Here is a 22,894-nt window from a genome sequence, read left to right as displayed (position 1 = left end):
TTCTAGCTGCGAGGCAAAAGTGCTAACCACCGCTCCACCTTGCAGCCCATCCAAACACATGTTGAGGTTAATTGGTGATTCTAAATTGTCCGTAGGTGTGAATGTGAGTGTGCTTGGTTGTCTGTCTCTAAGTGTAGCCCTGTGATAGACTGGTGACCTGTCCAGGGTGTCTCCTGCCTTCACCCTAAGCCTGGATAGGTTCCCTCGTGAGGATTAAGCGGTGTATAGATGATGGATGGCTGGATGTAAACAATCATGTGACAAAAATAACTACGTCATGGAAATTGTTTACTTTTTTTTGCTATATTTGAACAAGCAAACATTTGATTCTCAGCGTCTACAGATAAAGTTGATATAATAAATCAACACCACAACAATAATTAGCTTATAAATTATTTGTTGAACCAAAGTATTAATGGATTTAATATTCGTCTGCATATTCTTATGTGGCCTCAGAGGCTAGCATCGCCTCCTCTAGCAGTAGTTATTGCTTGTAGGCGTTTTGCATAATAATTGTCCACCAGTCTCTGACATCAGCTTGCTGAAGTCTTTGACCTTTCTTTTTTGCAACATTCCTTCAGCTGCAAGATGTTTGAAATCTCCCAACGACATTTCAACGGGATTGAAATCCATACTTTAACTGTGCCATTCTATAGCAATCCATTTCTTCTTTCTGAGCTACTCCTTGGTGGATGTGTTAGTGTGCTCAGCAGCATTATCCTGTCTAAAGCTGGTGTGTACCAAACATACCTGCTGTTACTGTGGACAAACAACTCTATCTTTGATCCATCTGACCAGAACACCTTATTTCAAAAAGGCCTGCTTGTTATATTTGAACAACAACGGCACATTTTTCCAGACGCCTCCAATGCCATTAAAATGTATGTAATCTCTGACACGTGTACCAACAAGAGGAACCTACAGATCCTATGATGAAATGCCTTTTCCAGTATAGCACATCTATCTGTTGCACAGTTTCACAGAAGCTCAAATGTTGTCAGCCATTTGGGACGTACTACTCCTTTTATCACATACTGTACTCGTATTGTTGGTGAAAGCAAAACAAATTCTACTAATTCACTGCTGCCCAAATTCAAATCCTGTAACGAGCATGCACGTAATTGGCACAGAGCAGCAGCAGAGCCTTTTGTGCTGTTGTTCAGAGGCTCAACAGTCATGTCTTGTCTCCCTCTGCTGGCTGTGCAATGTCCCTGCTGGAGATCTTTATCTGCCTACACATGACGTCATCCTCCATTTCCTGCAGACACACACACACACACACACACATAGACGCTCTACCGGGGCTTACTCTGACATCTTTGAAAATTTGACTCAACACTGATCTGACACTTCAAAGGCACCCCCTCTACATCATCGCCTGAGTTCATCCACACCATTAGCTGAATGGCTAAAGAGCCCAGCGATGATTACATTTTAATAAGGCACCTGTGGGACAGTCAGCCTGCACTCAAATCTCTGCCTCCGGAGATGAACGGGATTCGCACCTGCTTTCATCATCCTCATTAATAAACTGTCAATACTTTAATCACTCCGTAATGATGCTATTATGTCATCCGAGCCGAGGGAATACGACCGTCATGACACTGGAGCCCAAAGAAAATGCCTCTTCCTCTAATCTAGACTCCAGAGCGGCGCTAAAAGTCTATGTGATGGGTGACAGACGGAATGGTTGCCGTCGTCTTCACATGCTCTTTCTAACAGTGGTGTAGCTGTACGGCAGCATTCATGTACAAAGTATGACATACATGCATCCATACATGATAAATGTCGAAAGAAATTCAAAGCAATTAAAAATACAGCATACAACAGAAGTCGACACAGCCACTTGCACATCAGCTAAATGTCAAATGACTCAAAGCTGTGTAAACGCTCAATAAATGCATTATTTCCTAGTTGAACAGTATTTTCTCTCATATGAACAATTAAATACTTTGCATTAAAAGTAAAACTCACTGCAGCAAAAGTGAGCGATCAAGTTAGAAAATCTCTGGTTACCGAAACAAATGTGGGTACATCAGTAATTTCCAATTAGCCTACCTACCTGAACACGGTTATAAAATGACCTGTGAACACCTGAGCTTCCTCAACATTAGCCTGTTAGGCTGTGGCTACCTGCATGTCTGCATCATGGCTCCACATGGACGAGAAATGGCAGAAAGACTGCAAAATGTGATGGTGAGACTTGATGGAGAAGGACACAGGAAGAACGGCGACCAGCTAAAAATGAGGTAAAACTGTTGTTGCAGCTGTAATCAGGAGGTAAAGAATGAGCCGTAGAACCAGAATCATAGCTGCAGAAATCTACCTACTGAAGTAATGATACAACAAGTGCACTGCTTGCAGCTTAGATAAATAGACAGACAAGTGCTTTAGACATGGAACAGGGGTTATCAATGGGAGTTAGAGTTTTGGTGTGAGACGGTGTGAAGGACGTTGAATAATGTCAAAAACACTCTTGTTTCCTGCAAGAACATCTTCGCTCAGTAACATGAAAAGAAGCCTGATTAATGTTGGGAGCTTGTGGGAGATGAGATCAAGAAAAATGTGTTCGGCTCAGACGAGGTCCAGAATGTTGGACGTGAAACTTGGTGGAGACTAACCACATTGAATGCATGGTCCTGACAGTTCAGCATGGAAGTGGGTCTGTGATGATGTGGCGCTACAAGAGTGGAAAAAGTGTGACATATAATACATGTAGCCATGAAATGTCTAAGGATATGCCAAAATAATGGCTGACAAGACGCCTCCCAGTCTGCAGAAATTTGGCAGAGAAGGAATATTAAAACACGACAGCAATTCAAAGCAAACTACCAAAGAGTTTCTAAAAAGACGTAAAAAGTCGAAACTATGACCAAGTATATTGCCAGACTTGAACCAAATAGGACATCTAAAGTAGAGCAACACAACCCCTACAGCAGAGAAGTGTCTCTGAAGAATGACAGAACATCTCTCCAGAAATCTGTGCAACAAGAACGATTCAGTCTGTTATCAAAAATAAAGGCATGAAATATTAAAACCATGAAAAGTATATTGACTTTTGTTGCATTGGGCTCCTACTGTGCAGCCTGTATTTTTAATGTAGTAAATTTAAACTGTTTTAAATAAAAGCAAATAAACGATTTCCTACAAATGCAAATTATTGACAGTTAAGTGGTATATCACAGAAGTTACCTTGTATAACATATATACTGGTGTATAATAAGCAACATCTTGTTTATAAAATCATAAAAAGACATGTAAATTCTCATTAAATGCACATTTACATTAGGTTTGTGTACATTTAAAAGCAATAAAACACATTTTTAAGCCTTAGAGGTGCTGTTTGGTAGATTTTGCTGCTTTTGGACAGAGCCAGGATAACAGTTCAATCTTCTTTCACTGGATACGGAAAGGACTGATATGAGAGTGGTATTGATTATTCCCATTTGACTCTCTTCAAAATGCATGTATTTCTCAAAACGCTTGCCAATGGGAGCAATTTGCGGTTCAGTGAAATCGCCTGAGGACACTTTGGCATGTGTGCAGGAGGAGCCAGGACCTGAAGCGCCAAACCAGCAATTAGCGGACAACCTGCTCGACCACCTGAGCCGCAGCATGGCAAAAAAATATATATACCACTGTTATTATTGTACATGACCGTGCAGCTTACATTGGTCATATACTGGTGTTGTTGTTGTTGGTGTACCTGTGGTGAGACATTCATGTTGTTGGGGTGGACTTCTGATCCATTCGTGTGCGTCTCCGTCTTGGTGTCGGCCCTCTTCAGTTTGTGGGCCACACTCACAGCGCTGGGGTCTTTCTTTGCCACAGGAGGCTGCATGTAACACAAACAGCACACTGAAGTCAAACAGCAGCAGGGAATTACTTCACAGCAAGTCCTCAGAAATACTTTCGGACCCGCTCCTTGCGAGTGGCATTTCTTTTTTTTATCCCCCAAGCAAAGCAATTGAAAACTGTTAACATAAGGGAAGAAAACTGTGAAATACATTTTTATTAGACTGCTTGACAACATGCAAATGGTGATGCAGCGGCACGGGAATTCAAATAAACGCTGACAGAAAAGAATAAAATAAAAGAAAACGGGCAAACAATTCAGAAAAGTATACATCAACATAGAGAAGAAAAGTTTTGATTAAAATGAAACAAAACTTGCTCCAAAAACAAAAAGAAAAACAGCAGGTGGTTATTGCACCAAGTCCAGCCAGGCAGGATGGATCCAGCGGGAGGTGATGATGATGATGATGAAGGATGAGTACATTCATCTGTCTACCTCATGATGCGTTCCCTCCTCAGGAAGCTTCTCCTCCATTGGAGACTTGTCGCGGGAGCCCATGAGACGAGCAGAGTAGAACCTGGAGGTTTCCTCAAAGTCCTCCCGGCCCACCTCTGGCTGTCGCTCCCTCAGCCCCAGCTCTGACATGCCCTTAGAGAAGTCCTCCACGCCGGAGTGGAGATCCGTGATGACGGTGAAGTCGACCTCGGCCTCCAGGCTGGACGTGGAGCTGACCGTCATGCTGGAGCACTTGCGCTCGATGCCCAGGTGCGTTTCCCTCATGCCGGCCACCGTGTCTCGCTCCTGGTCCTCCTCCGAGGCTACGCTCGGCTGAGGCCTCCTCTCCCCGAGCTCCTTCTGATGCAGGTACAGATACAGGATCACCGCTCTGATACGACAGTCGGTCAGATGGTGGGACATGATATGGAATGGGAGCATCGACCGTATATTTGCAGCTGGAACGTGTACTGGGACTGATGGACTGATACATGCACCGTCTTCAGTAAAGAATTCAATAAAATTAAAAAATAAAGCATGCAGTTACATCAGACACAATGCATTGAATGACTGTCTGGCAACGAATAAAAACCAAAAGACACCAGAAAAATACCTCCAAAATGAAATGCAGTACCAACATAAGTTTTTCTGAATCTGACCCGAATGTTCATATTTCGTGTGAGGCATGCAACAGCTTTTCAAATTCACAGTAAAAGCTAGAAAACCAGTCAAGCCACAATAATTACACTTGGGAATGGCTGAACTGTTGAAGCTGCTGCACTAACAACCATCTGGCACTCAGTAACAGACAACGCTACACCAGGTGAAAGCTGGCAAGTCAGACAACCACTGGTAGTGCTGGAAAATACTAAAATCTTTTTTTTTGTGTGTGTGTTTTTAACATTCATCTTAACAAAACCACCTCTTAATGTTGTTATTCCACAAGTTAGACACCTTTAACTCCAACTATGATGGAGCTAAACTCCTGCTAACAGCAGTTGTTTATGGATATCTATCATTATACATAGATCCATAGACAGTATCCACTATCCAGCTGTATTGAATATTTGCTTTCAAACTGACTTCTCTCTTGCAAGTTTTCCAGGAACCATCTATCTGCTATCCCACCTATGGGGTAACACGTCACTGAGGTAGGTCCTAGAAACAAACTTTGACTGCTCACGTGTAACTGAAATGTACATGATGCTTGTTTAGACCCTTGAATAAATTAAATCTTAGATTTTCTCAATTATTTAGCCAAAACCAGACTGTGTTCAGTGCGCCCCACATTAAATAACATTCACTTAATGTGAGGTTGTAAAGCTAAAATGACGATTTAAATGTATTTAAACTGAGCATAAATTTATAATACTGGTTTCATTTTTAATAGTAGATCTAGCCAGACCTCGAGCAAAAAGGGGGCTGCGGATTAAAATAAAGTTTGTATTCTTAAAGGAACTAGTTGAAGTAGTTGAGAAAGCTGAATGAATACGTGTTGTTTGTGGATGCTGAGTTTTCTCTAAGCATCCTGTGGTTATCTAAATATCTTAAGTCAGTGTAGTATCTCCAGTTTTAGGTTGAACGGAGGTTCGATGACATGATTTGTTGTGTAAAAATAATCAGTTTATATGTTATTCTTTGCTGACTAGCTTGAAGTCAGCAAACTTTTCTTTTTCCTTTTTAAGTTTAGAGCTTCTACAGTCAGTACACTAATCATTTTTGACTAAGCAGACATTATGTAACCCATAACAAGGAGGCAAAGGAGGACTTAGGAGGATTTTTGGACTCATTGAATTAAAATACAGCTCTTGTGGCAGCTGACCTCAAATGCTATCTCCGACTTTAATCGCAAATGCACTTCCTTATTAAATCACCATCTGAACTGGAACATGCAAGCGATAGCCGGCCGCAACGGGTTCAGTTCTTAACCCACACATTCAATATAAAATCTTATCACAGCAGCCTGTGAAAAGCGACGCTTCGTTCCATTCATTGTTTACAGCTTCTGCCTGTTGTTTGTATGTCAGAGGAAATTAGCGAGTTAGGAATTGTGCATTTTAACAATGAGGGATGAAAGTGAGGAAAATAGAGGATGGGTGGAGCACATGAAGGTGGATTTAAGTACGAATGAACAACCTTGAAATCGGCAAACGGCTCTTCATAGATGGCAGGAGTGGAGACAGGCTCCTGCAGGGGGAAGCAGAGGAAAAGAGCAGAGAAAGCGTCTGAACGTTAGGCACAAGCTGAAGTGGACAGCGGACTGACAAGCCAGCAAACACACAGAAGTCCTAACAGCAGCGCTCGACTTGGGCCAGAAAACATGAGCTCAGTGTGTCCTGAGCACAAAATGTTTCAGTGCAAACCTAAACTGGGATGCTGGCAGTCCAAATATACACAAACAATTCTAAGGGAATTGCTCAAGAGTAATAAATCAATGTTTTCAATGTCTTAATAACTTGAACCCAAGTTTAGGTGAGAAATTCAGCCAGATCCCATCTAAGCCCGCAGGTCCAAATGGATTCAGGCGCAAATTTCAAGCACTAATTCTACAGGAACAAAGCATACAGAAGTACAGATCAGAGGACAGAAAAGAGGTGAGCTTACTGCAACAACAAAAAAAACAACAACATCTACAGCCATTTGTTGTAATTAGTAGAGGCAGGACAAGATAATCATGCAGTTTGTGAGCAGGTTTTCAGCACAACAGCAGCCACTCATCAACCAACTGAGAAAGTGTTGCAACACCTTGAATTTCAGCTTCAGAGAGTCAGATAATATTGTTAAATGTCCAATAAAAAGGTGCTGGGGATGTATTTCAAAGCCTGTCAAAAATGACTGGATCCACATGTTTGGAGGAGCACCTAATATTTTTCCCACACTCCCCGAGTTCAATCAGATCTTGATATGATTGTCACTCGCCAGTGAGGTCTGTTCACATACTGAGCGCTACGCAACACCTCTTCTCATGCCTGTTTAATCCAATATATGCAAGAGCTTGACTCAGATGAAAAGGTGGGAAATGATGAAAGCTGTCATGTCTATTCACTTCAAATTCCTTTCATTCCAGTGCCAAACGCGTGCAAGCTCCCAATGATACCAACAGTGAAATGAAAGCAGCAAATCTGACTGTGTCAGGCACTGAGCTGTGGTGTCTGGCTGCTCGCTGCCTGCTGGGGTTTCACAGTTGGAGGAACCAGTGTGTTTGTAACACCGTTTTGACTTTCTGTCCAGGTGGGATTGAAGGAAATAATGCACCTGATCTATGATTTATTATTGCCCATGCGAAGGATCAGGGGAGATTTTGCTTTTTTTTTTTTTTTTTTTTTTTTTTTTTATCAGTTTAATGCAGTTTCTCAATCATTTGTGAACAAATCAATTCTATACTCCATTTGTCTCTAATAAATAGATAATAGCTCTCTCCAACAAAGTAACGGATGAAAGTACATTTTACCCTTTCGTTCTCAAATGAGCGATTCAATTTGTAACATTTAAATGCAATAAATTGTTTTGTATATCAAGTTTGAAAAAAAACGGCATGGAGATGTGCAAAAGTCACCAGAGCGATAACAATATGTGAGCCTGTCTTTCCGTGCCACCCTCTGAAAGAGACCGACGTGAGCTGGAAGAAAATTAGAGGCTCACAAGTTATAAAGACGAAGACAAACCAACAACCAAAACATGAGATATTGATTTCTTTTTTTTTTCTTTTCTTTTTAAACTTTCACAGCCAGTGTTGAGCTGTACAGATTTGCCAGACAGTGTGGGTGTATGTTGAGGTTGAATGGGAGGGGATAAATTGGGTTGCCATGTGGGGGAAAATGTCCAAACTTTTTGACAGATTTTTTTTTTTTTTGCCACAAGACGGAGCAGAAGTACCGCTCCGCCTGCTCTTCATACAGGCACGAACAGGTAAGATGGATGAGTGTTTCAGTCACTGAAAACGTAGAAAAAAAGAAAAATGGCGTGCGAGTCTGTCTGAAGCTCATGCGATGCTTTATTTCCCAATGATTGAATAGCAGATGCCAAGCAGAGTTACCGAGTGTCTCTTCTTGGCCGCATCCAGGACGGGCTCCCTGCCGGCATTTCGGCTGTTCCGCAGTATTAGTCCAGACTCCCTGGCCTTCTGTGTTTTCACCGGTGGGGCTGGAGGAGCCATTTTGGGAAGCACTGAAATCTTTGCGCCAAATAACTGCGTCTCCGTAGATCCTCGACCAGGCTGAAAGCTATCGTCCGGATGTTCTGTTTTAGCAACGCCTTCCAGATCTGCCGCGAACGCCGGATGGAAGGTGGACACGTCGGTCCAGTTGAGGTCTGAGGATCCCTCTGGAGAGCCGACCGACCAGCGGTATTCTCTTCTGATGACCCGCGTGGGCTCTTCCTGCCCGGTCCAGTCCCTCTCGTCCTTACATGCTACGCTCTTTGACCGCTCCGGCTTGAGAGGAACGATCCTGGTGATTTCCGACTGATAGCTGCTGCCTGACAGTCGGTGGAGGGACGTCCTCTGACCTCTGTCGCCCAGGAAGCCCTCGACGTCTTCTCCTCCAGAGCTACTGATCTTTCTTTCGTGCGTCCTGACCTGTCGGAGTTTCACCTCCGCTAGCTCCTTGTTGTCAATAAGGCTCTTCCCTCGCACCTTTATCGCGCACTCTCCTTTAACACCCGGTAATGAACTATCATGCTCTATCTTTCCAGGTCCGTTCACTGAGCCTGAATCAATATCTGCCGTCCCACCCTGGCTCACTTTTTTCTTTACCTGTTCTGCTCCTTGAGTGGAGACATCCCTGCTTTCTCCAACCGATACATCCTCTTGTTTGCTGTCTTTATAGACCCTGACAGACTGATCCTTTCCTAATCCCTGATCATCTTTCATCATCACCGCTGGGGGCGACTCGCAATGATTTCCTCTTTTAGACATTTTTTCTGGACTGTTGTCCGAGTCTGAGCCCTCATTTTCCTCCCCGGTAGAATCGCTGCCACCTTTCCTGTAGATGAGCTCTGCAGGCATCCCCAGGTTTAAGCTCTGGGGTCTCCTCTTTTTCCTCGGTTTTGAAGCGGTGCGCTCCTTTATCTGGCGCGAGCCCGGGGCCACATCATTGTTCGCCTCAGGGTCTGAGGCTTGAGATGTCTTACTTAGAGATTTGTCTTGAAACGAGTCTGCATTCTCAGATAATTGAATCACAAAACGCGAAGGCTCAGAGCATGCGTCTGCCTCTTTGAACGATTTTGTTGATGGAAACTCATCAATATGGCTTTTCGTTTCTTTTCTGTCATACCCTGTTACCTCTTTATGTATCATCTTGGCAACGTCTATCTCTTTTTCCAGATCCTTTTTCTCCCATGAGGAATCAGATGTGAGACATTTGTTCTTTTCTTCTGCCTTCCAGTCATGGTCTTGTTGATAAGGTTCTTGTTTTTCAATCAATACCCACTCCTCAGAGCCCTACATGTTGGTATAGATTAAACACAGTTAGACATTCCAAGCACAGCTGCTGCAAATCTACACAATAAAAAAAAAAAAAAGAGGGCGAAATGTAAAACTGGAACGTATTGAAGTTTTGGGACACATAGGTATTAAACTGTTCAATATGTGGTTCCTAAACAACAGACGAACAAGTGATAGTAGCAGATGGTACAAAGTGCATTGTTATGTTATAAATAGTAAAGTGTTTAATTAAAGAGAAAGAGTGAAACGCGTGCAACCTCAGGTGAAGTCACCAGAGTCTTCTGGACGAAACCCTCAACAGACAGGCTGTTAACAGGGTCCTTTCCCACTGCTCGGCCCGCCAACTGGCCGACAGGAGGCAGAGGAGAGATTTGAAAAGAGAAGGAAGAGCAGCCATTAGAGGTCAGACTGAAAAATGAGGGGAGTGAATTAGTAAGATGCACGATTTCATGCAAAGGGAAGAAAATGAAAGACAGAATCAGAGCTAACAGGACTTGACGGAGTTATTCCTTAGAAACTTTTTTTTTTTAATGAACTTGAAACTAAAAACATGCAATCCGACGTACCTAACAGCCACCAAATCCACACAACCAAATCAGCAGTCATTTGCAATGCAAATACTTCTTTTTTTTTCTGTAACTACATCAAAGAGCTGAGTTCGACTGAATCTCTTGGAAACAGTCAAAAGCAGCGATACTTTCTGAGCCTTCGACTGTCAGTCAGACAGAATAATACCACACACCCTCCCACCCCCTTCTCTGGAATGAGGCACATAGCAGATTACATTTTCTGCCGCAGACAACATTTGACATTCTACGGGCATAATCTGATTGTGCCAGACAGCAGATGAGAGATTGTCTGAAAGCAACTTAGGCACCGGCAAAGACAGAACTATCCTATCTGAAGAGATTTTCTTCAAAAGCCCAATTACCAAAATGTGATCAAAGCTTGAGATATTTTATAAAGAAAACTGTGTCACTGTAAGGCAATCAATGGCAAAAAAAAATCCTGATTATTTCTCAAGTGCCTCACACTGAGTAAATCTCAAAAAACATCTTGAATCTAATCTCATCAAGATACTTATGTGCTACTTGTCAGTCATCCTCAAGTACCTCTGAGATATTGTCAGAATTATCCTGGTGCTCCAGAGAAAGACAGACGGCACTTCATTATGCGCACGTCTTAAAATAAGCTTCAGATTTTAATGTTTGTTCCGGCGAGCTGTAATATCTTTGCACAGGAGTTACCTGTTTGAAATGCCTGTAGGGAAAACCACCTGCACTAATCCTGCTCATTTGCTCTTTTTTCTTCTCACAGTCGCATACAAGTACAGTATATCTTCAAGGTTAAAAAACACGTGAAGCAATACACAGTGTCAAATATATGGCCTGTTTTGCCAGGAGTCAAGCAGCAAGAAGAGGAATTGAACATGACGGCGCCCTGACGGTAATATCAATGGTCTTTAATGGAATGTCAAGCATCAGAGGTCCCTGGATATGAGATATTGACCATAATGGACCTGAGAGCTCTCAGAAACGAAGCCCCACCCCTCCATCGCCAAGCCCCTACTCACAGCCTTCTTCTCCGGCGTGCCAGTTGGAGAGGTCCCTGACAGACGCTTCTCGCGGTTCATCAGCTTGCTGTTGGGCTCCCTCAGGGCTCTCTTCAGCTCATTGATGCTGGCCTGGTGCTTCAGCAACACGTCCTGCGACTTATCCAGAAACTGATGGGAGAGAGAGCGCGCATGGCAGACAGAAAGCAAAAACAGAAAGAGAAAATGGCATGCGTTAGCAGGACGTGGAGACGCCTTTCAGCAGCAGCAGCAGCGGCACTCGCATCAACACATCTGATATGCATGACTGAAGGGGGCTGAGGTAGTGCTGCAGATACACTGGAGAGGATGCCATGTGAACACTGTGATGTGTTTTGTGCCGTCTGAGGAGAGAACAGACATTTAAGATGCTGTTGAAGCTCGGAGAAAAACAAAAACAAGTTATAACTGAATTAAGATTTTAAGACGCAAATGAACACGACAATCAAGGCAGTCACCGCAAAGTCAATGAATGAAGAAATGAATATGGAACACCTATTAACTTTGTTCGCTAATTAAAATCCCGTATTTAATTTGTTTGTCCTTTGGAATGATGGCAGAGTCAGCGGTGGAAGGCGTGTACACAAGTCCTGAATGGTAATGCACTTTTGAATACTGACATTGTCGGTACTTTATGTTTTTCCTACATTTCAGAGGGATGTGACCTCCTTATTCAACTGCGTTTATCTGACAGCACCGTAGCTACTTTACACATTCAAGGACACGTTCACACACATTTTCAAGTCTGTCTTTAAACAATAGTCAAGTGCCAGTATGTACACGGAGGTAGGTTTTACTTGCTCATTCCTCCTCTTGGCAACGGCGATTATTGCCACGAAATCCATATTCATTGCTTCTTTGTTAAAATACACTGCCAGGTTTATCTAAAGTCAGCGTGAGGGTTCGGCAGTTATTCATGTCAAGTTGCTATCTTCCAAAGTTATATCCTTTTTAAGTGCAAAAATCCCTCATTGTGTTTGTTATCTCTCCACTAAAGCTCAACAGGGAAACACTGCTCAATGAAACACAAAGAATGAATTTCATACAACACTGACTTTGAAAAATATCCACTTGATTCAGAGTCAAATTAAGTCGAGATACACACTATTTTGAAATGTGCACATAATGCAAACTATGGGGTTTTTGTCCCCCGTCAGTACGGTGGAAATTCATTAAGGAAGGACCTCTTAATGCAAGCAAAAGCAGTTTCATGGACAATTTTTATGTCAGAATTTGTGAGACTATCTTCTAATAATATACTGTATTGTATATAATGTGTTTTTTAATACAAAATCTTTAAGTCCTGCAGTTTATTCTACAGCTAGCTCACCTCACCCCGCTGGCATAACATGACAGAGGCACTAATGCATCAGTTTTAATAATGTAATAACATAAGTTGCAGTGATGCAAGGTGTCTTGAGTAAAGCAATAAAACAAAAATTATGGAAAACGCTGAAGAAAATTGGACGGATATTCTACACCGGTGTGCCATAAACAGCAAGTTTGTAGCAGATATTGTGAATACTGCTGTTCAGTAGTATTTTACAATAACAAGTTGTACCAAAGAACAAGCACTCTTATTGTTGATATTTTCAGTGGATGTTGCTGCTCTTAGGTTGTAAATCAAGGACTTGTATTCAACTTAACACGGTGATATTTTTACATTGTTGTATCAGAATTTTCACTTTCGTTCGAGTGCTCCTCCCCCCACCCCAATGGACAGAAAAGAAAGCAGTGATGGTTTATGGGCGCCAAAAGGAAGGAGAATGACTCATTTCTATATGCAACAGCAGCACTGGAGACTTTGCCAATCAAAGGCGGCGGATGGAGGCAGTCTCTGAAATCCTCCGAGGACCACAGATGCAGAGGAACAGCAGCATACACGACAACAAAAAAAAGAAAGGAAAGAAAAAGCACAAGAGCCGAATACAGGAACCTGTACCTCCTGTTTGTGCCGAGGAGTGGCCTCCTGGTCCAACTGAGAGAGCTGAGTTGGGGCAGGAGGATGGGCGAGCGACAGAAGGGTCAGAGGTGAAGAGTGCAGGGTTCAGAGAGTGCAGGAACAAGGTCAGATGCAGAGACAAGGTGGGAAAGTCAGTAAGAGGACAGGCAGACATACAGACTGAAGGGACACACTGGTCACTCGATACCATGCCGAGACAAATTCAGAAATCGCTTGACAAAAACATCCCAGCAAGCACTTTGAAATTCAGTAGATATAGTAACAGTGAGGCGCTTATATTTGCTCTCAAACCCAATTTCTAAAGCTGTTTTTCATATTGTAATGCCATATTGTGGAATTTCTGTACTTTGCATGAACTGTGTCCCTACTGTACCAATCACTGTCTGTCAAATATCTGCTGGGATGCTTAACTATGACAAATAGGTCTAGACACAACCTTTGCAGCATGACTTGTTTATGTGGTGCAATGCAGCATAGTTTTTTTTTTTTTTTCTATGATGACTGCAATGACAGCCACAGTTACAGTGACAAACACAGTGGAAAGATAGGCAGAGAGGGTGAGGTACAGCTAGACAGATACGCTCAGAGTAGGAAATTATGATGGGTAGACGAAGACAGTATGACCGAAAGGCAGACAAGAGACCAAATTTGTAGACACCAAATACCTCCTGTTTATTGTCAACTGGTGACCCAGCCTCCTCCTTAATGCCAGCGAAGGGTTAAGAAACAGAAAAAGCATGTTAGCAACAGAAGGCTAGGTTGTACTTCTCAGCATAATGAAAAAAAGGGTTAAAACTGTAAAACTGTTAGTGGGATTTATGAGCAGTGCAGAGTGTAAGCCTCAGCATGTAAGCCTGAGCGAATAGGAGTGAAAGGAGACGAGTTAGTAAATGCTAAATCCACCAAAGCCACCACACTATGCCCGTGCTGGATAAACCTCAACTGGTCTGACAAGCTTGCACTGCACCTATTTGCATCGTTACCTCTGCAGTCCCCTGTCATCTCTCTGCACCAAAGCCAGAGTTTTCAACATGTTGACTAAAATATAACCAACATCACCTCAACAGAAACTCATTAAATATCACAGTCCATAAGGAAATCTTTTACTACCATGATCTCCTTCTTCTTGCTTGGAGTCACGTTGCCGTCTTGGTCTTTGTCCTCCTCCGTCTCCTGGCCCAGCTCTTGGTCCTTGTCGTCCTCGTCCTGCTCCATACTGGGCTCCAGCTCCGTCTCTTGCTCGTCCACGGAGGGGCTGTGGAGACGTCGCTGCTCGCTGATGCTGCGGTGGGACAGGCCGTCGTGGTTTTCACACATGGCTGACACCGGCCGTGAGAACTCTGTTGGTTCATTATTATAACAGACAAGTCAGGAGAGTTCAATTAACATGTTAAAAGACACTTATTTGGTTTCTCAGCACCAATCTCATATCTGTCTGTTAGATAAGCACTTAGCTTTACATAAAGACAGGAGGCTCGGTCCAAATATAACAGCAAAAGACAGGCACAGTTTTTTTCTGGGAGCAGTGACTTCCTGGTGTCCTCACAGGTCATCAGGAAACAACAATACCCTCGAAAGTCACTGCACCTGGCTAAGAAACAGTCAAACCCCCTGCAACTGCAATTTCTAATTTTCCACTTCAGTTTTTGGACAAATTAAACCAATCACTTGAAAAAATGTGGAGCTGATTGGTGGATTTATTTTTTTTTGACCAGAGTAATTCTAGCTTTTGTCCCCCCCTGTTTCTTATTGTCCTCTTGCTAAGCTAAGAGTTTTCAACTCCTGGTAATGTCTGACTTTCTACAAGAAACCAAAAAATGACATCTCCAAAATATTCAACCATGACTGTAAAGGTCTACTCCAAAGTTGCACCTCAATGCTCATTCAAAACGACATCTTTTGACATTTAACACACAGATCCAGTCAGCACCACTGTTGTTCTCACCTCCGTCCAAACTCCTGGACAGAAGGTATCTCTTGCTGGTAGAACGCTCAAAGTGAGGAGCAGGCCTGTCAATGAGAGCGCTGGCCTGTCTGGTCTGAGCTTGTGTCCTTCCACTGTATCGAAACTTTGAACCCATCACCAAGAAGCCCTTCGGAGGAGGCTCTGGAGAAACCAACCTGCGAAAAACAAAAAAACTGTAATTAGCTAATGTTTTCCACTGCAATGAGGCAAAGGCAGCAGGGGCTATATATGCATTTTCCAATACACGAATAAATACAAATCAATTCAAGCAACTGTAGAAGAAACTTTACAAATACAGCCAACCTTGAATAAATGTCAGTTTACTGATTTATTTGCAACTATTCACACATTTCACTGCATTTAGTACACAAATGCATTTTGTGTTTAAGTGTAGTTATGCAAATTTTTACAATATGGATCCTAAAAATCATCACCAGTTATTTTTCTCCCCAAGTAATCTGAAGGAAACCGTATGAGAAGCATCTTTGACCAGCCGACTCTTTAACGTTGCATAAACGCGGTGCCATCTGTATGCTGGCTCCATCGCAAACTTTATTTCTCAGCCCTTGTATGTGTGAGCTCTTACCTCCTCCACACTCATGTAATGCTAAATCAGTATTCATCATAGGATCACACGCAAAGCCAAGGTAGCTATGATCGTAGCCTCGGGGTGGCTGCACCTAATGAAGCTGTGCACATGGAAGTGTTTGGTTTGCCTTCGTGGAGCCTTTGAACGGGAAATCCTCCAACCATGAGAGCAGATTGATTCTTACCGGAAGAAGGTGTGATGTTCGATGCAGACCTTCCAAAGCCTCTTGGCAGCTCTGTGGTTGGGAAGCTTGAAACCAATCGTACTTTCAAACTGTTCATACTGGAGGAGAGAATAAACAAGGTGACATGTGAAGAGAAGGTGAGGGTTGGGTTCAGCACCAGGTTTACGCTGTTGTACTGAAGGTCACCTAAGACTAAAATTTAGATCAACAGAATACATTCACAAAGAAAATCAATAAGTATGGGACATCTTGTACCTGCTTGCATGAACACAGAACTTAATCAATACAAATAGTTGTTGCTTTGTGCTTGTATAAACACTATTGTCACGACATGTCAATACATGAGAAAGCACATTTTGAACACAGGTTCTGCCAACTGGACAGAAAGAGCAGACCAGAGCTAGTAAAGATAATATCCAATGTTCAGACGCTGGGAGCAAATGGGGGGAAAACCATTTCATGGCTCTATATTTACACTCTTTATCCCTCTGTTCTGGCTGTGGCTGCAGCTGCAGCAGCTCTGTTAAAGGGGTTCTTTATTTGGCGCGATCACAGGCTCACTGTGCGGCTCTGTCACTTGACTGGGTCTTGCCCAGACAGCCTGACACACTGAGGCTCAGCATGGAGGATAAGCTGCAGCACCGCACATCACAATGAGGAGAGCCAAAATATAGACCCTGACCACGCATAGGAGCAAAGCTGGAGGAATGAGGAAGAGAATTTGTGCAAGCAGCTTCCAGCACAACTGACCACACAGTTTATTCTGCAGTAAAAGGTACAACAGAACACAAGCTTTGATTTTTCAACATTTTAAGAAAAGGCTGACATTTTGGGGATTATGTTTAATTGTTCTCTAGAAACTGAATGCTAAATATATAAGTGGTGCCAGGGGAAAAAGGGAAATGATGAGCCTGCCTATAAGTAGATCCATCTACTAGCACCTCACTAATGAACATGCTGTATCTTTATATGCTACAAAAGTACAAACAACATCTTGTGGTTTTATGTGGAATTATGTGCTAGCTAGGAAACCAGCAGAGAAGACAAAAATGTATAAAACCACAATTTGTTGTCTCTACACTTCCAGTCTTCGTACTATGCTAAACTGACCCACTGCTGGCTGTAGCTTCATGTTTATAGCACAGACATGAAAGTCATATTGAACAGGCCCAGATATCCACAGATGAAATATTTAGATCTGAGAATGAGTCAAGCCCCAAAAGAACGAGTCCATCGGGTCTTTTTGTTAGACCATCCCTCACATGGTTTAAACACCACAGACATCAACCTCCATAAACAAATGTCATGCCCTTTAAACTAATCTTCATCACTATACATACCTCCCCAGGTCTTATCTTGATATAGAAGTTGCTCCTCTTATATGAAATCTTGAGGATCTTTGGCCAGGCAAAGCGATTGATCCTCAGCCTATCGCGGTAAATCAGCAGGCCGTTGGCACAAACACCCAGCATTATTTCAATCCCTTCAGAATCCTGCGGCAGACACAGGCAGAAATTATTCGTAAGCAACACTGTATGCATTCTTGAAACCCACTTTCGCGAACGTTAAAATCACTTTGGAAACAACCGACCTTGGCGTGATGCAGGTCTACCCCATACATGGACAATTTCTTCGCATTCTCCAAGAAGTTAATTTCGGCCTCTGCTGGAGTCATCCCCCTACGGGCAGAATAATAATCATAACTGTAACCGACAACAACAGGCTTTCCTACATAATAAAGCCAAAATCATGCGCTGTAGGAGCAGAATTATCTTGGTGATATGCTTGATGCTTCAAAATTCCTCTCATCCATCCCCCCAAAGCATTATGTTTGGGCATATGCCAAAATGCAATGCCAAATCAGAGCATGGTGAAGACCTTCTAACTGAGAAAGTGTTCTCACACTGGCTCACACTGTGTGCATCTCAATCACAGATGGTATGGTAATGTGATGGCATCTATTAGCCATATGCATGATGGAGTGTTTCGATAAAACAGAAAACTCGTCGTCCGATCGTCCTACGAGATTTGTGGACGCATGAAAGTCTGATTTAAACAACAGCATGTCCAGTACTTGTAGTTTCGATGGAGCTCCATCACCCTCTCCTCCAGCTCGCGAGTCTGATTGGGGGCAAAGCGGAAATCGCTGACGTAGTCGGAGCCGTGGTCGTCTTGGTCATAGTCTCCCAGCTCGGCTTGAACAGTGTAGGAGCCCAGGAGGGCGTGAGTGACGAATGAGCATGGCAGTCGACCTGACAGCATGTCATCCCTCAGCTGCAGACACAGGTAGTATCTGTCATATGAGACAAAGGAAGGAAAGGAGGGAGTGTTGGCAGTCAAACAGGCCTGAGCCAAAGCAAGCTCCAACAAGTATTCAGCATACTTAATCCATGGCAGTTAGTACCATTCCAGAGCTAATCCTTGAAAAGGAGAGAGGGATTTGGTTTGCTTTGACACCAGGGCAAATATGCCATGAGAATTGTTACAATACTTTTATGTAAACACACATCACTTGGAAAAATAAAAAAAAAGGGAAATCAGCTGCAGAGCTGACATGTGTAAGCAATTTCTCCTTTGATTAACTCTGAAGAGTGTCTGACAGCACAGCCAGAGGAGTTACAACTGTTCATATCGTAGAAGTGTGTGTGCGCTACCTGGTAATATCCTCTGTGAGCTGGGAGGGGTCTGGAGGGTAAAACTTGACAGAGAAGGCAAAGTGCCACGGAGCATCTGAGGAGAGAGATTATAATGAGAGCTGGAGAAGCTTAAACATATACAGCATAATGGAAAAAATGTTAATTAGAAGCCAGTGTTGAAGTTGTACCTAACAGGTTAATACAAAACTTGCAGTTCAGCTGCTAGCAAACCAAATTTTATGTCTTTGCTAATTGAATTTTAAAACATTCATCTACTACAGCTACTTGGAAAAGACACTCACTGCGCATCTGCTTCTTGATCTCCTTGGAGGGGTCCAACCAGTTCTGTAAAACAGAAGGCAGAATTCACACAGTGCAGACTGGAAACAAGGCTAATGTGCACCACAGTGTCACATTTTGCTCTAATTGCCATCAGTGTTCCTAATGAAAGCCTCTCCATATGGTAAATTTAAAAAAAAACAGTGAGCCCTCCCCTGCTGAGGTGCTCAAACACGCAGAGTGGATTTAACTCGAGCATGTTTCTTCATTGTGCTGCAAAAATCACTGCCGGATGTCATAACATCTGATCACGCAGCGAAACGTCTCACTAATAGGGGCCCCGTCTCTGATGTGATCAATGTAGCATTTCGTCAAAGGTGTAGATTCATGTGGACTCGCGTGTAGTAGCAGATCAGGCTTTTTAGAGGCACGGCAATACACGGATGGCAGTAGAACGAGTACTGAAATATCTGCCATCTTACAATATTAAAGCAGTTTTATAACAGTAGAAGTTTTGGTACCAATGGGGCTTTTTTAAATGTCTGTCAATCTCATATTTCATCAGGTTTTTTTGCTTTTCTTTTACCTCGCTGAAGGTTTATGAGTTTCCATGTAATCTCTCACTGCCTGTCAGTGCACTTATTGCTTTTGTTCGTGTATCATTTCACTCTGTTACCTTCAATGACCTTCTATCTGTAACATGCACGATACTAAATCTTGTGAAAAACAGCTTTACACTTGCTATTTACTTTCAAAAAAGGAGTTTTTCCTCATTAAATCATTTTTTTAAATATACATGCATCTATAAATTTAATTTACAACCTTCAGAATAATTATTAGACCACCAGTTTTCTTCACCAATTCTGCACAGCTGGTTTTCATCATTGATCATTTTGTTCAGAATTTCATCACGATAATTAAAAATTTCACAGCATCTTCGATAAGACATGAAAAAAGTCTAATAATTCAATACATACAAAAAATCATGTTGAAAAATATGATGTGTTGAAGCTTTAAACATTTCAAAATTCATACTAGATGACAAAAAACTCTTTTGAGTTATTATTTTGCGCATAAGCTACTTATGGAAAGTCAACAGATATGATTGACTAACTTATCACTCAACAACATCTAAAAGAAGAGAGCCGTGAGATGACAGAAGGCAGCCATCTTGGTGTTTAACAGAGAGGGATGGGGTGAGAGAATAGTTGCTAACTGGTTAAGAATCAGCAAAACAGCTGACATTACAAGCTGAAGAAGAAGAAACCACAGTGTGGCTCCATCAAGAACCACAAAGGAAGAGGCAGAAATGAGAAAATGATGGCCACAGTGGTCAAGTAATTAGTTCAAAAATTTCCTTAACTTTTTAAAAGTGCAATTAAAAAGTATACATGTAATGGAAGAATGTGTGGGGGAGGAAAACAATAACTGAATGGCTGCATATTTATATTCATATTCATATATTCACTTATCTCAAGGAGGATTTACCTTTTTATAAGCCACATGTGAAGGTGGAGAGATGTCAGCGTGTAAAGAGCTCAAGAGTTCCTCCAGTTCTGGTTGGATATTAAAATGTATGAACACACTGTGGTGCATTAATTCACTCCTGTTGTTTTATGGCTTCTTTCCACATCCTCCCCTGCCTTGCATCTACACCGCTGAAATATTTTATGTTTTTTTTTTTAACTGATAAAGAAAAACTTTAAGGTCTATATTCTATCGTCTTTTATTCCAATAATTTTCCTGATGTTTCAGGGCTTTGCAGCGGTATCTATCAATTTATATAGGCAGGATGTAATTCTTTGTGACAGCCCTATTACTCACACGAGCACACATGTTTTTCTGCATGCAACATAGTTCTGAGCTTCCTGCGGTGCATAGAGCTGACAGTGATCTTCGCTAAGCTGAATACCACACAGCAGCTGCTTATTAATGCCGACAGTCTTTTTTGGCAGCTGGCGTTACACCGATCAGGATGCAACCAGGAGTATGACGGGTTTATGCAGCACAGCACGATCCCGTGGCCACGATAGGCAAACTGCAAAGGCGAAAACTCTCCGGCAATTTGCAATCGCACGCGCTCACCTACACAAGCAGAAACACACAGCCCTCCTCTAGTGGTTAATCAGGCTGCTAAAGACTTTAAAGAGCCGCAGGCATTTATCGTCCCCCCGAATCTATCTTATATCAGCGAAGGGCAAGGAGCACTCAATTAATAAGGTGCTCTCTGCTGATTTGCTTTTCTCTGCAGAAAAAAAGCAGGAAAGGACCTTTAATCACTGACCGTTCAAGGCTTCACTCTTGCTTTTGCAACCTTAGTTCATAAAGCAATCACAAGGAATAAATGTTCTCCTGAAGAGCAAATAATTAATTAACTCTCGTTCCCCCGACTGAGACGGAAGAAAGGGCATCTGAAATGACATTTCAATTCTCTGGCTTGTTTGGTGCACCAATCAGCAACTTCTCCAGACAGAAGCTGCGTCCTGATAAGCCTGTCTTTGATGAGACTGTCATATTGATCTAAGCTGCAGCCTTACCTACACTCAGAGAGAGGAAAATATTTGAACTTCGGGCCTTCAGGCTACCTCTGAACCACCTCAGTTAACCTGTCCACGTAGGTCGAGATCACACTCCAATCCAAAGCTTCTGCCATCACAAATGCATCAAGTCACAGCACGCGAGTTGACAAAGCATCCACAAGCTAATGATGGCGACACAGGATGTGCTCCAGATGTTTAAAGCGACTTAGTCCTGTCATCTTTTATATCTTCAAAAGAGTCGGGGTTTCTCTGTAGCCTGTTGTGCAATCACATACCTGCCCTCAGGGAGGCTCACATCAATCAAAACCCGAAACCCACATCACACAAAGAGCTCTCGTGTGAGCTGACAGCTAGAACCCCTCAGTTCAGTGCCATTACATGATTATATGTTAATAAGCCTGGTCTGTTCACCTTAATACGGCAACAACAATCAGCCAGAAACAATATTCAGACCCTCATTTTAAAATGTCAAGATGATTTGTGAGTTGTACAGAGTTTAATGTTGGAACACATTTATTAGGAGCCAAAGGAACTAAACCCCAGTTGACAGAAATGAAGAATAAAAGAATCAGTTTCTGTAAAAGTAGAGTCAAACAAGTTGTTGTGCTTTTATGTGAACAGACTTCAGGATTTTGTGCAGAACTGTCAACAGTTTTCATCGCAGGCTTTTTCTTCTGTAGCATCTATTAAGTGATTTTTCTCTACACTTGTTTTTTAACAGTGTTTTTGAACCACATTGTGTCTTAGTTCTGGGGGAGCAGAGGCCCTGAACTTTAAAGGCATTAAAGCTACGCTAATCAATATTTTTATATTAACAACAGCACAAATAATTCCATGTAATGTGAAAGGCCGTGTTCATAAAGACAAACCAAGAGAGAATTCGGTAATTTCTCTGAGTTTTGTTGTTTGTTTTGGTTTGATTTTCCCAATTTTATTATTATACAGGTTGTCTCTTCCAGCTCTCATCGTTCCTGTTTTCAGTCACAGCAGGCAGCTGGTTTTAGCAAAACATCTGTCCGAAACCTAATGGATGCCACCAAATGGCAGACAAGTGAGCAGCTAGCTAATGAGCATATAGCAATTAGCAGCAAAGATATGTTTCTCTTGAGTTTGAGGAGACCAAAACACAGCTAGCTAGCTAGTGAGTTTTAGAGCTAAATTTGTAAAATGTCTGGAAACGCAGCTCCAAATACACACTAATGTTTTGCATGTGTAAGTGGGCATTTTTTTGCTCACATTTTCAGAATATTACTTTTATACAGTCCACATATGTCAGTACTGTGTTCTATCCCAATAAAGTCGCCAAAAATCCATTATGCAGGTGTAAAACGTAGCACATGACAAAATGGGCATCTCGAAACCTCACTAGACCACCAAGGCTGAGTAGTTTTTTTATTCCTTTTTGACCTTTC

General features: G+C 42.3%; 1 protein-coding gene across 1 annotated transcript in view; it reads right to left on the bottom strand.

Moving 5' to 3' along the window:
* Nucleotides 1-22,894, bottom strand: part of LOC103365933 (band 4.1-like protein 1) — an 87,983-nt gene that overhangs the window by 8,809 nt on the left and 56,280 nt on the right. The window contains exons 5-18 of the mRNA XM_008293515.1: nucleotides 18,966-19,008; nucleotides 18,682-18,757; nucleotides 18,102-18,320; nucleotides 17,619-17,706; nucleotides 17,368-17,520; nucleotides 16,028-16,125; nucleotides 15,234-15,409; nucleotides 14,399-14,628; nucleotides 11,308-11,457; nucleotides 9,992-10,078; nucleotides 8,328-9,731; nucleotides 6,428-6,478; nucleotides 4,292-4,651; nucleotides 3,707-3,835 (exon numbers count right to left, since the gene is read on the bottom strand). Coding sequence (XP_008291737.1) covers nucleotides 3,707-3,835; nucleotides 4,292-4,651; nucleotides 6,428-6,478; nucleotides 8,328-9,731; nucleotides 9,992-10,078; nucleotides 11,308-11,457; nucleotides 14,399-14,628; nucleotides 15,234-15,409; nucleotides 16,028-16,125; nucleotides 17,368-17,520; nucleotides 17,619-17,706; nucleotides 18,102-18,320; nucleotides 18,682-18,757; nucleotides 18,966-19,008 — 3,264 coding nt within the window. The remainder of the gene's footprint in view (nucleotides 1-3,706; nucleotides 3,836-4,291; nucleotides 4,652-6,427; nucleotides 6,479-8,327; nucleotides 9,732-9,991; nucleotides 10,079-11,307; nucleotides 11,458-14,398; nucleotides 14,629-15,233; nucleotides 15,410-16,027; nucleotides 16,126-17,367; nucleotides 17,521-17,618; nucleotides 17,707-18,101; nucleotides 18,321-18,681; nucleotides 18,758-18,965; nucleotides 19,009-22,894) is intronic.

The sequence above is a fragment of the Stegastes partitus genome, unplaced genomic scaffold (assembly GCF_000690725.1).
Source record: "Stegastes partitus isolate 25-593 unplaced genomic scaffold, Stegastes_partitus-1.0.2 Scaffold889, whole genome shotgun sequence".
NCBI lineage: Eukaryota > Metazoa > Chordata > Actinopteri > Pomacentridae > Stegastes > Stegastes partitus.
Note: the sequence above shows the minus strand (reverse complement) of the source record. Positions and strands in the feature narration are given on the sequence as shown.